The 13395-nt window shown below is 43.4% G+C and overlaps 1 protein-coding gene across 2 annotated transcripts in view; it reads left to right on the forward strand.

Moving 5' to 3' along the window:
• Positions 1-13395, forward strand: part of LOC126413160 (cytosolic purine 5'-nucleotidase) — a 465386-nt gene that overhangs the window by 56365 nt on the left and 395626 nt on the right. Inside the window, exon 1 of one of the 2 annotated variants that reach the window (XM_050083058.1) lies at positions 5283-5493. The exons of the other annotated variant lie outside the window; for it this stretch is intronic. Within the exon in view, the coding sequence (XP_049939015.1) occupies positions 5321-5493 (173 nt within the window). The 5' untranslated portion in view covers positions 5283-5320. Of the gene's footprint in view, positions 1-5282; positions 5494-13395 lie in introns of those variants that run through there. 2 annotated transcript variants of the gene reach the window in all.

The following is a 13395-nucleotide window of genomic DNA, read 5'->3' on the forward strand; positions in this document are numbered from 1 at the left end:
TATGCCAGGAGTGCGCCGAAGTTAACTTTAGTAACATTCTGAAAAAGCCTCTGTGTAAATTCTTGCCCCAATCTTCCTGTTTTAGATTTTCCTTGGGTTCACTGAATGCTTCAAGCGTGTTCCAGGTTGGTTCTTTAGAGAAGGACCAGAAATCAGAGTGAATGCTGATCGATGTCGACAGGACGCCAAATTCTGTCCTCCGTTAGGTGAAACTTTTCCGTTGCCACGTCAAGATTTGCAACATCTGACCTTTGTTTTATTCCGAGTGGCATCAAACTGCACACATGCAAATCCAGCTGAGCACTTGTGGGACTTCATGGAGCTGCACATCCAGTCACGCGATACTTCCCCACCCACGAATCGGCAGTAAAATCGCTTTGCATGCAGCGCCATATGCCGCAAGCCTGCTTCTTGCGCTAGCCAGCCACACTGCGTTGGACTACGTAAGTGCGGAAGACAAAAGGAGAATCTACATCGCTTTAGCAGATGCTCAGAAGTCTGTGATTGCATAACGAAGCCTCGTTCAGAGTTACTTTATATTCGGAAGAACTGTCCGCTGCGGTAGTGGCTGGCTGTGTTGTGTAACGCATTGTAACTGATCGTGTTTCTTATGAATGATACGAGCCAGGTAACGTTATTAGTACTACGTACGGTCGCTGCATCTCTACGGGTGCGTTTAGTCCTGTACAATTTATCGTGAGCACAAGTTTGCCTGTGCATATTGTTCGGACATACAAGGGGACGAAGAAAACGACGAGAAAAGATGTAAAACACCAGTTTCTCCTAATTTGAATAGTTAGGGCACAACCAAGACAACAGTTTAGTTACCTACACAAACCCTGAGTAGAGAGTCAACAAATACAGGAATAAAGACAAAGTTCCAGCAACATAAATCATCAACTGATTAACACCCGTCAAGATAATCATATCAAACTATGACACGTTATATAATAGCTGTTATATTTGTAACTTGCAAAGTTAAGTTGTTGCATATTATAGTATATTATGTACCTCCAGAGGCACACTACATGTATACTTGGATAAAACACACGGTGACTAGCTGTGTGAGCTATGCCCTGAGGTTAGCAAAGAATAAAAATTAAAATGCTACGCAGAACAAAATAAAAACAATCGTTTTTACTGCTGACAAGTACGCGACCATTACCTGTCGGGGAAGAAAAGTGATTCTTGGCGCCTTAGAAGTGCAGAAACGTGGCTTCACTGCGTTTCGTATTTTCCTTCTCTATCAATGGACCATTGAGATAAAATATTATCACAAACTTATAATCTGGTCAAGTTCATGGTGAACACATTACTTGCCGTTTTTATCTAGCCGAGCAGAGCCACTCAGGCATTACTTGTGCGTCTTCCTTGGAGTTGGTCTGTTTTTGCAAATTAATATTGTCTACTGCGGCATCAAATGTTAACAAAACGGACGAAGGACCCTGGAATAAGCGTACATTCTTCTGTCTAGGTGTGAATGAAATCACGCTTGAGTACGTGTGGAGAAAGGTGTCGGTATGTACGCGACAGCATGCGCACCTAATACGTTCCAAAACGCACACGTATAAAAACGGGATTTTCGTTGATCTTACGTCGAGTTGTATTGGTATAAAAAGATAGGGTCAGGAGTTTTGGATAGGCCTTGGGCTAGCGACCAACAGAAGGAGCATCTTAGTGCCGCTGTCTTACAGTGTCAAAGTATGAATATTACACACTTCCTCCTCCTTAGACAAATGGAGCAAATCGGTTGTATCTTTTGGCATTTGATGTGCTCTACGGTAGGCCTGATGGGAAGTATGGAGGCACCATTAGTTCATGGGCGGTTTCTCGGAAAACCACGAAAAAGATTTTTTTACTATCTTTTCGCCGTCACCATCGGATCAAAGCCCAGCCGAAGATTCGGAGACGGCTGATATTTTACTATATATTCCCAAGATCCCGAACTCAAACAAACTTGAAAACTTTCTCGGTATTTTTATCCGTTTCCAAGATACAAAGGTTGTAAATTGTTCTACTTCTACACGTGAAATCCGGTATGAAGCGAAATCTAAGTAATACATAACCGCAGCATATTGTCAAATTTTAATGGTAAATTCACTAGGCCGTTGTCTAGAAGAGCAATGTCCCCGTTTTCAGAAATCTTTATTCGTTATCGCGAAACACCCCAAAAATCTGTTTATTGGTACCAAAACCCAGCCGCGTATTCCGAGATAGCTGTGCGCACCAAACGGCTGTAATTTTTACGATATTCCTAAGAACCGATATCAAACAATCTTGAAAATTTTCTTCATGTCCTTATCCGTTTCCGAAATACAAATGATCAAAGTTATCTACACTGTGATCAAAAGTATCCGGACACCCGAAAAACATACGTTTTTCATATTAGTTGCAATGTGCTGCCACCCACTGCCAGGTACTCCATATTAGCGACCTCAGTAGTCATTAGACATCGTGAGAGACCAGAATGGGGCGCTCCGCGGAACTCACGGACTTCGAGTGGTCAGAAGACTGGGTGTCACTTGCGTCATACTTGTGTACACGAGATTTCCACACTCCTAAACATACCTTGGTCCACTGTCTCCGATGTGATAGTGAATTGGAAACGTGAAGGGACGTACAGCACAAAAGCGTACTGGCCGACCCCATCTGTTGACTGACAGAGACTGCCGACAGTTGAAGAGGGTCGTAATGTGTAATAGGCAGACATCTATCCAGACCATCACACAGGAATCCCAAACTGCATCAGGGTCCACTGCAAGTGCTATGACAGTTATGTGGGAGATGAGAGAACTTGGATTTCATGGTCGAGCGGCTGCTGAAAAGCCACACATTACGCCGGTAAATGCCAAACGACGCCACGCTTGGTGTAAGGAGGGAGCGTAAACATTGGACGATTGAACAATCGAAAAACGTTGTGTGGAGTGACGAATCACGGTATCACAATGTGGCGATCCGGCGGCAGGGTGTGGGTATGGCGAATGCCTGGTGAACGTCATCTGCCGGCGTGTGTAGTGCCAACAGTAAAATTCGAAGGCGGTGGTGTTGTGGTGTGGTCGTGTTTTTCATGGAGGGGGCTTGCATCCCTTGTTGTTTTGCGTAGCACTATTACAGCACAGGCCGACAATGATGATTTAAGCACCTTCTCGCTTCCCACTGTTGAATAGCAATTCGGGGATGGCGATAGCATCTTTCAACACGATCGAGCACCTGTTCATAAGGCACGGCCTGTGGCGGAGTGGTTACACGACAATAACATCCCTGTAATGGACTGGCCCGCACAGAGTCCTGACCAGAATCCTATAGAACACCTTTGGGATGCTTTGGAACGCTGACTTCGTGCCAGGCCGCACCGACCGACCTGATTGAAGCTGTCATCAAAACTAAGCGTGGGCGGTCACCATATTGAATTCCAGCATTACCGATGCGCCGCGCCATGAACTTGTAAGTCATATTCAGCCAGGTGTGCGGATACTTTTAATCACATAGTGTACTTGTACACGTAATATATACTCATATAATCCCACGTGAGGCGAAAACTTAATGTATAAAGTGATGTAGCACGGAGAAATGAGCTGTTAAGTCATCATCTGAGAACCCCATGTTGTAGTATTGAAGCACATTCAAATCTTTTTTGCACGTAAAATCCGGCCTGAGGTGTAAAATTAGTTTTGCATTATTTCAATTTCGCTCAAGTAAACTTTCAAGATTTAACTCACCAATACATTTCTTTTCATATGAGTTATATTTCCAGCTGCAGCAGGGAAACGAAGAGAACCAGCGGACAACTGCTCCTAGGGCGACACAAAAAATGAGAATTTATTTAAAAGACTGTCTGAATAGAGCGGTATTAGCTGTTTCATTCTACCTTCCTGAGCACCTTTAAAATTTTTCTCAAAAATTTTGGCATGCGAACAACTCGCGCTTTTTTATGTTGAGAGAGAAAAAAAGACAGTGATAGTGGCAGAGACGGAAAAGCAGTAAATACTGAAAGATAGTCTGCTATGGTTGTGTTATAGAAAGATCAAAGGAGATAATGGGAGTGTGAGAGGAAGAGGAGGACACTGTGGCAGTGGAACACAGTTGACAGTGACAGAACAGTGCTGGGAAAAGAGTGAAGGAGACAATGCTAGGGGGAGGAGAAAGAATAAATAGAAAGTGGAAGTGGGTGAGAGCCAGTGATGACAATGACAATGACAATGAGGAAGAGAGAGAGAGAAAACCGAGAAGAGATAGCAGCAGTAGGAAGGAAGTAATGAGATATTAACAGTAAGAGAGGGAACAAGTGGGAGACAGTGACAATGAGAGTAAGAGGAGACTGTGGTAGTAGGACAGAACGAAGGAGACTGTGGAAATTACACTGGAGAAATTGCGCCAGATGGTCGAACAAAAGGAAAAATCAGAAGCGTTTTGGGGCAGAATAATATACATTTCTTCAATAAACGTTTCGTTTGTAGCAAATGTTCTAGTTGAATTTGATGAAGATACTTCTAAAACCGTACATCTGGTGTACAACACTATACGGAAGTGGAAGTTGGAAGCATGCGAGAATCAGAGAAGAAACCAGGAGCTTTTGACAAGTTGTACTGTTGAAAGATGTTTACTCTTCCTCGAGAGACACTGAGTTCGGCTGAATGAATGAGTGAGAATGGGCAAGTGGGAGTGGATGGGTATGAGCGACATTCAGCGATGGACTAGTGGGTGTGAGTGAGGTACAGTTAGGGAAGCTTGTAAGAGCTTGAAGTGAGTTGTATGTTAAAAAAACCGCGAATATTTTCGCATGCCAAAATTTTTGGGAAAATTTTTAGAGGTGCTGAGGAAGGTTGTGTGTTGCAGCTGGTACCCCGCTTTTCAGGCAGAGTCTTTTAAATAAACAGGAACATATTCGCATTTTTTGTGCTGCGATAGGAGCATTTTTTCGCTGGTACCCTTCTAGTTGTATATCTACTCTTGCTCGTGAAGCGCCTGGTGCACAGGTCTGAATGCACAACCCAAATTTATGCGAGACTTGGAGACGCTCACGTAGCCGCGAAGCGCTCTCCGTCTCTCGTTTCTCTTTACTGTAGATGGAGACGTGTGTCCTTTATCCTCTGTCCTGTGTGTGCTGCCCATCCTGCTGTCATGTGGACAGACGCGAGCGAGTATGTTTTATGTGTAAGCAGCGAGCGTTTTTTATTTTTTCGTGTTTTTTCTCACTGGGGTTATCGGCCACTTTGTGCCGTATCATCTGGAAGCCGGCCAGGACCTCGATAGCGTGCCCTCCCGCAGAGCTGAGCGGTCAGCGGCCGAGGTCTCAGTTTGGTACCGACCGCCAGCCAAGATGCCGATGGCCACTAGGAAGTCCGTGACGCTCCCGCCGCTGGATATCAGCCTGAACGTGCCGCCGTCGCACCTCACACGGAATGACCGTTCCGAGAACGACCTAGACTGCTTCTCGCAGGGCGTTGCCGCCATCGACCATTCCTGGATCGACGCTCGTGAGCTCTCTCACAGGTGGGTCGTCAGAACCACGGGCTTCAAAAGGCTGCAAATGATCGAACTTACGCGTTAGTAATAGACCATTGGCGCGCACAGTGCAGTTCATCAGCGTCAGAGTCGCGTATTCATTCCAAACAGAGTAGGATTTGTGTTCAAGCGAAAGGCAGATCCATCTCTTACTGCAATAGACGCCACTCCATGCTTCGTAATTGATACTGGGGTAGGGAGGATGGAGTGGGGCTTATACCACTGTTTTTTAAATTTTGATGGAATTAGTTTGTCAAACTTTTCCTGATCGCTTACTGCGTCGGGTGCAGAGAGTGGTGAAAGCAAGCGCCGCTCACCATTTGAAATCACCATGGAAGGAACAAGCTCTTCCGTCTCACACAGCCTCCGTGCTCTATATTATTCGTAATCGGGATCACTTCAAAATTAAAAATAACACACTGGAATAACGAACACTTAAATATTTCGTAATAGTGCCTTATTGACATATTCGTTTTCAGTAATGGTGCTTATTCCTGCAAATTCCACACAGTTCTCAAAAAACAGCATTCGGAAACGCATTTAATTAGATTTCTCACTTAACTCTGTATTCTAACAAACCTTCACCGAGTAGTAGTATGTAGCTCCCGCAACGGGCCTACAGTTGCCACATCGCACATTTTGAAACAAACAAGCCCACAACGTGACACGACCTATTAGCGTACAATGCAGCACAGTAGTATTGCGTATGTTAAATCTGTAACGTTGGCAGTAGCTGTACACTACACAGTAGTGGTCAGAAATCTTCAGACTCCTATGGATTTCTAGCGATTCAGAACTAGGAAGCCCCACGATCAGGGAAAGTTCGACAGTTAGTATTTATTTCGGCTTACGAGAACGTTATATTTGAACAATGTAAAATACGTAGCTGTTTGTAAAACTCTTCGCAAGATTCATACTAGCAGATAAACTCATTTTTGTGCGGGTACTATCGACTCCTTTTTCAGCCATACAAAAAGAAGCTGAAGCGTAGCTGAAAGTAAGGGAGACGTAGAAGAACTAGTGGACGGATTCGAGTACCTGCTTACCACTGAATTGGGACCGAATATAAACGAAAAGAGGCAGCAGACGAAAAAGGTAGAAGTAAAGAAATTGCGCAAGATGGTGGGACCAAAGGAAAAATCAGAATAGTTTTGGGACAGAAAAAACATTTCTTCAATAAAAGAGTTTAATTTGTAGCAAATATTCTAGTTGAATTTGAAGAAGCTACGTCTAAAACCTTACATCTGGTGCATAACACTATACTGACGTGAAAGTTGGAAGCATGCGAGAACCAGAGAAGAAACCAGGAGCTTTTGACAACTTGAACTGTTGAAAGATTAAATCAACGGTGAAAGTGAGAAATATACGAAGATGTAGCACAAAGAATAGACGAGGAAAGAAATCTATGGAAAACCATTACTAGAAGAATTGCCAAATTTTTGGGGCATGTGCGAAGACGTTCCACGACAAAATACTCGGCACTGTAAAGATTTCTGGAAGAGAAAATTTAGGGGTAGGCAAAGATTTGAAATTATGAAGCATATAATCCGATCCCAGGTCCAATTGGGGTGCGGAGATAAAAATGTTTAACAGGTGACAGGAAGAAACGGAGGACAGCATCTACATTGTAGACAAAATGGCGCCATAAGAAAAGATAATCTCTTCTGAACAGTATCTTCCAATTACAAAGAGAGACAAGCAATGTAAAGCGTTGCAAACGGCGTCAGCGTCACATCTTCATAAGCCGTTAAAAAAAAAAAAAAACATTCCTAGAAATATCATTTTCTGCTTTAAGCAAGTTTTCTTTCAGTTTTTCAGGAATGTTTTGATCTTCCTGAAAGTCAATAGTATATAATTCTGTCCACTACATAAACTTTAAAGTATACATAAATCACCTCATAACCTGCTAGTAAGAAAATATTTTACTTTCACTGTCGAACTTCAGTATAGCACAAGCGCCCGTGTCGTTGTGGAATGCTTTGGAACATATTGAAACAGTTTCTGCATCGAGTAACAGAAAGACGTGTTACATGTGTCAAACTACTTCTTAAGGATCACAGCGATTGTCACATGGTGGAGTTTAATGAACGTAACTGGAACTGAAAATTAAAGCATTTTCTTATTAGCAGATGAGATGGTGATTTAAGTATACCTTAAAGTGTCAATAGCTGTGACAGCATACTTAAGAACGTGTATATAATTATTTCAGTATGCGATGGTTGCACAAATAACATCATCAACATGAAAATACTTTGTTGTACTGGATGGTTATCATTTAAGTGCAGCTACTCAGGGAGGTCCAATGTGGGCTATAATTATAGTATGGCAACTTGGCAACCGTTAACGCAGAGCCGGTTTATGCTGAAAAAATGTAGTTCGAATTTTGGCCACCAAGTGCAAATCTGGCGCTGCGAACGTAAGAAAGATATATAGAAATGTTTCCATATGTAGTGGACGAAGAACGGGCGGTGGGCAAGAAAGATCAAGCGAGTGATTTAATAATCAACCATCTCGCATGAAAACAGTGATTTCCACACAGTTTCACCCTTACAACGGAAGAATAACATGCTGCACAAGGAGGTCTTGATAACGTACAGACGTCACGATACGCCAGACAGGCCCTTTGGGATACTGTTTTCGGAAAAGAACGAACCGAGAGTAAAGGTGCTTTTTAATCCACACAGCACTGTCACATACGGCGAGTGCAATGGCGCTTCGAGAGTAAGACGCGGTTTAACACCACCCCAGATTCAGCAGTTCTGTGTATTCACAGCACCCTGTAGTGCAAAATGTGCCCCGTGACTCCATAGAATATTGACCAGCCACTTATCATCAGCATCGATTCCTGCCAGAAACGAAGAGAAAATTGAGAACATTGCTACAGATCATGAGGTGTCAGTCGTTGCGCCGTCTGGATTTTGTACGGGTACCAATGTAATATAGAGTGCAAAACTTTCCGTACTGTTGACCATTGGATGGACAATTCTCGTGACCTGCACCAGCACTATAGTTGGAGTCACGAACGATGGCTGTCGCTTTTAAGCTTGTTCCGAGCACCTACGCCACGCATAATCCGATAGCTAATGAGCGTCCAGCAGTGTTCTGAGCGCTCTGCTCTGAATATCGTAGCTAGTGCGAACATCAGATGTGATCGTAGTGAGTCGTTTAGTGAGTTTCTATTTCATTTATTACGAGTTGTCATCGCTAATGGTGGTGGTAAGTGATAAATTCTGCATAAGCAAGCGAGAGACCTAATTTGCAGGATATACGCTTTCTTCGAGAGGAAGCGTACCGCAACTGTCACTTGCAATCGTCAACAATGGCCTTCCGCTCCGTACCTCGACATGCGCGAACCGCCATCGTTCGTGGATTGGACTGTAGCTATACCTGGGGCACGTGCTGGATCGTCAGTTACAGCAACAGCAACTTCGTCAATAACTTCCAAGGACGCCTTCCTCTTCCAGGTGTCACACCAAGCTCACCCGTGTTTTCGAATTTCATCATTTTCTTTAAACCATTTAATGACTTCGGGCTTCTCCTCAGAACTATCAGTCGGCGATACTCTTTCAGTGCAGCACTTTAATTGCTTCTGTTCACATAAAACAGTTTCACTAACAGTCAACGTCTCTCTTTTCTCTATAGCCATCCTGTTCATTCACGTTATGGTTTGACAAAAGACAGCGTGAATGTCCTACCGTCATACAGTGTACAGCGCCAGATTTCCACCTGGTGACCAAAATTAGAACAAGTTTATTTCGATTTTAAATCGATTCCGCATCAGCACATTAACATATCTATAAAGCTTGGCTGCCATACGATAACTACAGCCCACACAGGGCCTCCGCGAGTAGCTGCTCTGTAATTATAACTACCCGGTATTCACTCCCTATGAGTGAATAGTCCGAGGTTATTTTCATTTTCTTTGATTTGTACAGAGCGTTACCCTTTTTATATTCTTCAAGTAGCTATAGAACTGAATTGACACATACACTCTTTATCTCTTGCTGGTGTGGGAAAAATCACAGAAAAGCTAAGTAAGAACTCACAGTGTTCGAAGGACGGTATCAATGTGCGAGCACTTTGAGTAATTAGCAGCTATATTAATTCTAACACTGTATCTCTATTAAGAATGTGCTCAGTTGTTAGTCGTGTCGCTGTCGCCGTTCACATAAAGAGGGCAATTTTGTTTGCTTTTGATTTTTTTTTACTTCTTGCGTCTCCGTGCTGCAAATTAGAGCTCTCGGCTCATGACGAGAGCAGAACAAGAAACCAACTGTGGCAACATTAGGTGGACAATTCGACTTGCGCTTGTCTCGATTTAAGGGGAACACGAGGAACCAAGATAGGAATCTTATGGCTAAGATTCGATGTCAGAGCCTAGCGAATGTGTAAAACCGTGTGTTCAGAGAGCAAGTGGAGGTGTACGAAGATCTCGGCACTGGCAGCCAACAGCGCTAGTCACTAAAAGCCTAAATATGTTAAGTCACTAATTGTCCGTAGGACTGGTGTTTGTTGCACGAACAAGTTGACCAGAAAACGATCTGAAACATTTGTTGTATTCTTTCGGTGTCATAAAGAAAAGCATAGTCGCTAGAAGTAGATCACAACTTGCCTCTGCAATGCACTGATGTTACAGAAACGTCACACCCATTGCCGTGACTGGAAACATTACAGCAATGCTGTCGTTCAGTGCCTTAAAGGTTTAGAAACTTGACAAATTATCAAACGCGAAATTTCTCTGCCTTCTTTCTTGTAAAGAAGATATATTCGTACGTAGTTTCGGTGGACTGTCGTGTTGCGCATTAGATATGGCGGAAGTCTTGCATTATTCAAATCTTCTCTTGGCTGTGTGCTTCTCTCTCGGACGCTGGTCCTTCGTAATAATGAGGTCGCAAAGTTCATGGCTGATTGGGACCTTTGTGGATAAAGGAGAACAAGCACTTATTTAAAGGCACACAATGTCGGATAATCCGTGAAAACTGCTTTTAGTAGTTACTGTTATAAACGAGTTTCTTGCATGAGTTCATTTTTTTCTAATCTATAATTCCACGAGAAAAATATAAAGGAACCATTAGGATGGGATTCCTCGTTCAGATAGGATTGGGATGGAGGGGATGACGAAATAGCTACCAAAAAAAAGCTTGTTTCCCATCCAAGAAACTTTCTGTGCACTGATGTTCCAAAGCGATGTTTTCTGAAACTTAACTGACTTATCTTGAAATCATTTTCTAGTAACATTGCTGTAGTTAGCACACTGTAATCGCATTCGGGAAGAACAGGCTTCAAGTCCCGTGCGACCATTCTCATCGTCCGCTGTTCATCTAAATCATTTAAAGCGAATAGCGAGATTGTTCTTTTGATAAGGGCACTTTCGATTTCTTTCCCGTCCCATGTCTTGTCCGGGATTGTGCTCCGTCTCTGATGAACTTGTCGTCGACGGGACATAATATCTTAATCCTTTTTCTTCTGTTCGTTTGCCTAACCTTTACTTTGTAATGGCGATACCACAAGTCAACTTTTACTTGTGACATTATGAATACTCCGATCCCTACGTCACTCTTTCCAGTGCAGTTAGAAATATAGCAGTCTACAGACATACGCAATTCACAGCTGCAGTGAAAACACATGTAAACGTTATGCAGCCATCGAGGAGGAAATTAGTGTTTAACGTCCCGTCGACAACGAGGTCATTAGAGACGGAGCACAAGCTCGGATACGAAGATTGGGGAAGGAAATCGGCTGTGCCCTTTCAAAGGAACCATCCCGGTATTTGCCTGAAACGATTTAGGGAAATCACGGAATACTTAAATCAGGACGGTCGGATACGGTTTTGAACCGTCGTCGCCTCGCGGAGTGGCCGCGCGGTTAGAGACGAATGTCACTAATCGTGCGGCCTCTCCCGCCGGAGCCGCGCGGGATTAGCCGAGCGGTCTTAAGCGCTGCAGTCATGGACTGTGCGGCTAATCCCGGCGGAGTTTCGAGTCCTCCCTCGGGCATGGGTGTGTGCGTTTGTCCTTAGGATAATTTAGGTTAAGTAGTGTGTAAGCTTAGAGACTGATGACCTTAGCAATTAAGTCCCATAAGATTTCATACACATTTGAACTTTTTTTTTTCTCCCGCCGGAGGTTCGAATCCTCCCTCGGGCATGGGTGTGAGTGTTGTACTTAGCGTTAAGTTACTTTAAGTAGTCTGTAAGTCTAGGGAACGAGGACATCAGCAGTTTGGTCCCTTAAAAATATAAATAAAAAAATAAAAAAAGTCGTCCTCCCAAATGCGAGTCCAATGTGCTAACAACTGCGCAATCTCGCTTGGTTTGTAGCCCTCCAAACACTAGTGGTAGCCTTAAGTAAGACGTAATTTATCACTTACTAACTTCAGCCACGCGTAATAGTAACAGTGTAGAATATGATACAAAAAGAATGAAAATGCAGAACAATGTAGTATGCTGAATTCCAGTGAGCCAACAACTCATGCCGAACACGTCGCTGATGTGGCGTGAGGCAAATAAAAATAACGAACCAGGCAGTAACTAAAGCAATGACAACAGCTTCGCCAAATGAAACCACTATTATTATATTGCAAACTTGTGTCGATGCTTTCAGTGTTTCCACGATGATGGTTCAAAACTTCTGGGAAGATAGAGAAAGACAAATACATGAATTTGCGATAGGAAACCCTGGTCATATTAGTTTCGTGCAAGGGGGAGATTAGAGGAAACGTCGTATGTGTATCTTCTTGACCGCGGAGCTAAAGGAAACGATGCAAGTGTCCTTGAAAAACAGATGTCGAAACTATTGAAAAGCTTTGCTTACTGATCTGCAATCATATTATTACTACCATATTGTAACAGGTACCTAACTGAAAGGTATTTATAATAGGTACTCAACTGAGAGAGTATAACTTTTATGGTATTTGGACATATTATTTTGATGTTAGGCAAGTAACTAAAGACAGCCCTACGTGCCAATACGTTCTTGTTCGCATTTTTAGTGCCTTTTACGTTGACTTTTAACACGAAAAAGGAACATCGTGAACGGAAGGTACACCGCGGATGGAAGCATTTAGAGTCCAGGGCCATCCGATATTTTAAGTTGCAAGCAGCATAGCGACGAACGGCGAAATAGTTTAAATATTGCACGACAAGCGGGTCTGGGTACACTTGTTGCTAGTTAGAGTCAATTTTTTCTTGTTTTGTCGTTTTCCCCAATGTCCGTTCGATCGCGAAATGGAAACCACAGTGAAAATCAAAAATGTTTTATTTGCGGCACTTAGCTACAACTTACAACTTCCTGCCATGTCTCTACATAGTCGGTAGTCTGACTTACAAATTAGTCGTAGCGTTGTACCAACTTTCCAATATCCTAGTCACAGAAGGCAACGCGTGTGCTTTCCGCTACGGTGGTCTGCATCTCGTTGTCTGTGCCAAAATGCTGTTCTCATAGCCAGCGGTTCATCTCAGCAAAGACATGATATTCAGAGGCAGCTAAATCCGGGCTTTGTGGTGGGTGACAAAACAAAAAATGGCTCTGAGCACTATGGGATTTAACGTCTGAGGTCATCAGCCCCCTAGAACTTAGATTACTTAAACCTAACTAACCTAAGGACATCACACACATCCATGCCCGAGGCAGGATTCGAACCTGCGATGGTAGCGGTGGCTCGGTTCCAGACTGTAGCGCCTAGAACCGCTCGGCCATCCCGGCTGGCGGTGACCAAACACTTCTCATCGAAAGCGCTGCAAGGAGTGTCTTTGTTACGGTTGCAGTGTGCAGCCGAGAAAACATTCCTCTTCCCTAGTCCCGAATTGCCCTTCGTAGACGATTTTCTCGAATCGGCTGATCCACTCGCTGAACAAGATCATCCGTTGACATTCGCGTCCTTTCCTGATCG

This window comes from Schistocerca serialis, chromosome 1 (assembly GCF_023864345.2).
Source record: "Schistocerca serialis cubense isolate TAMUIC-IGC-003099 chromosome 1, iqSchSeri2.2, whole genome shotgun sequence".
Taxonomy (NCBI): domain Eukaryota; kingdom Metazoa; phylum Arthropoda; class Insecta; order Orthoptera; family Acrididae; genus Schistocerca; species Schistocerca serialis.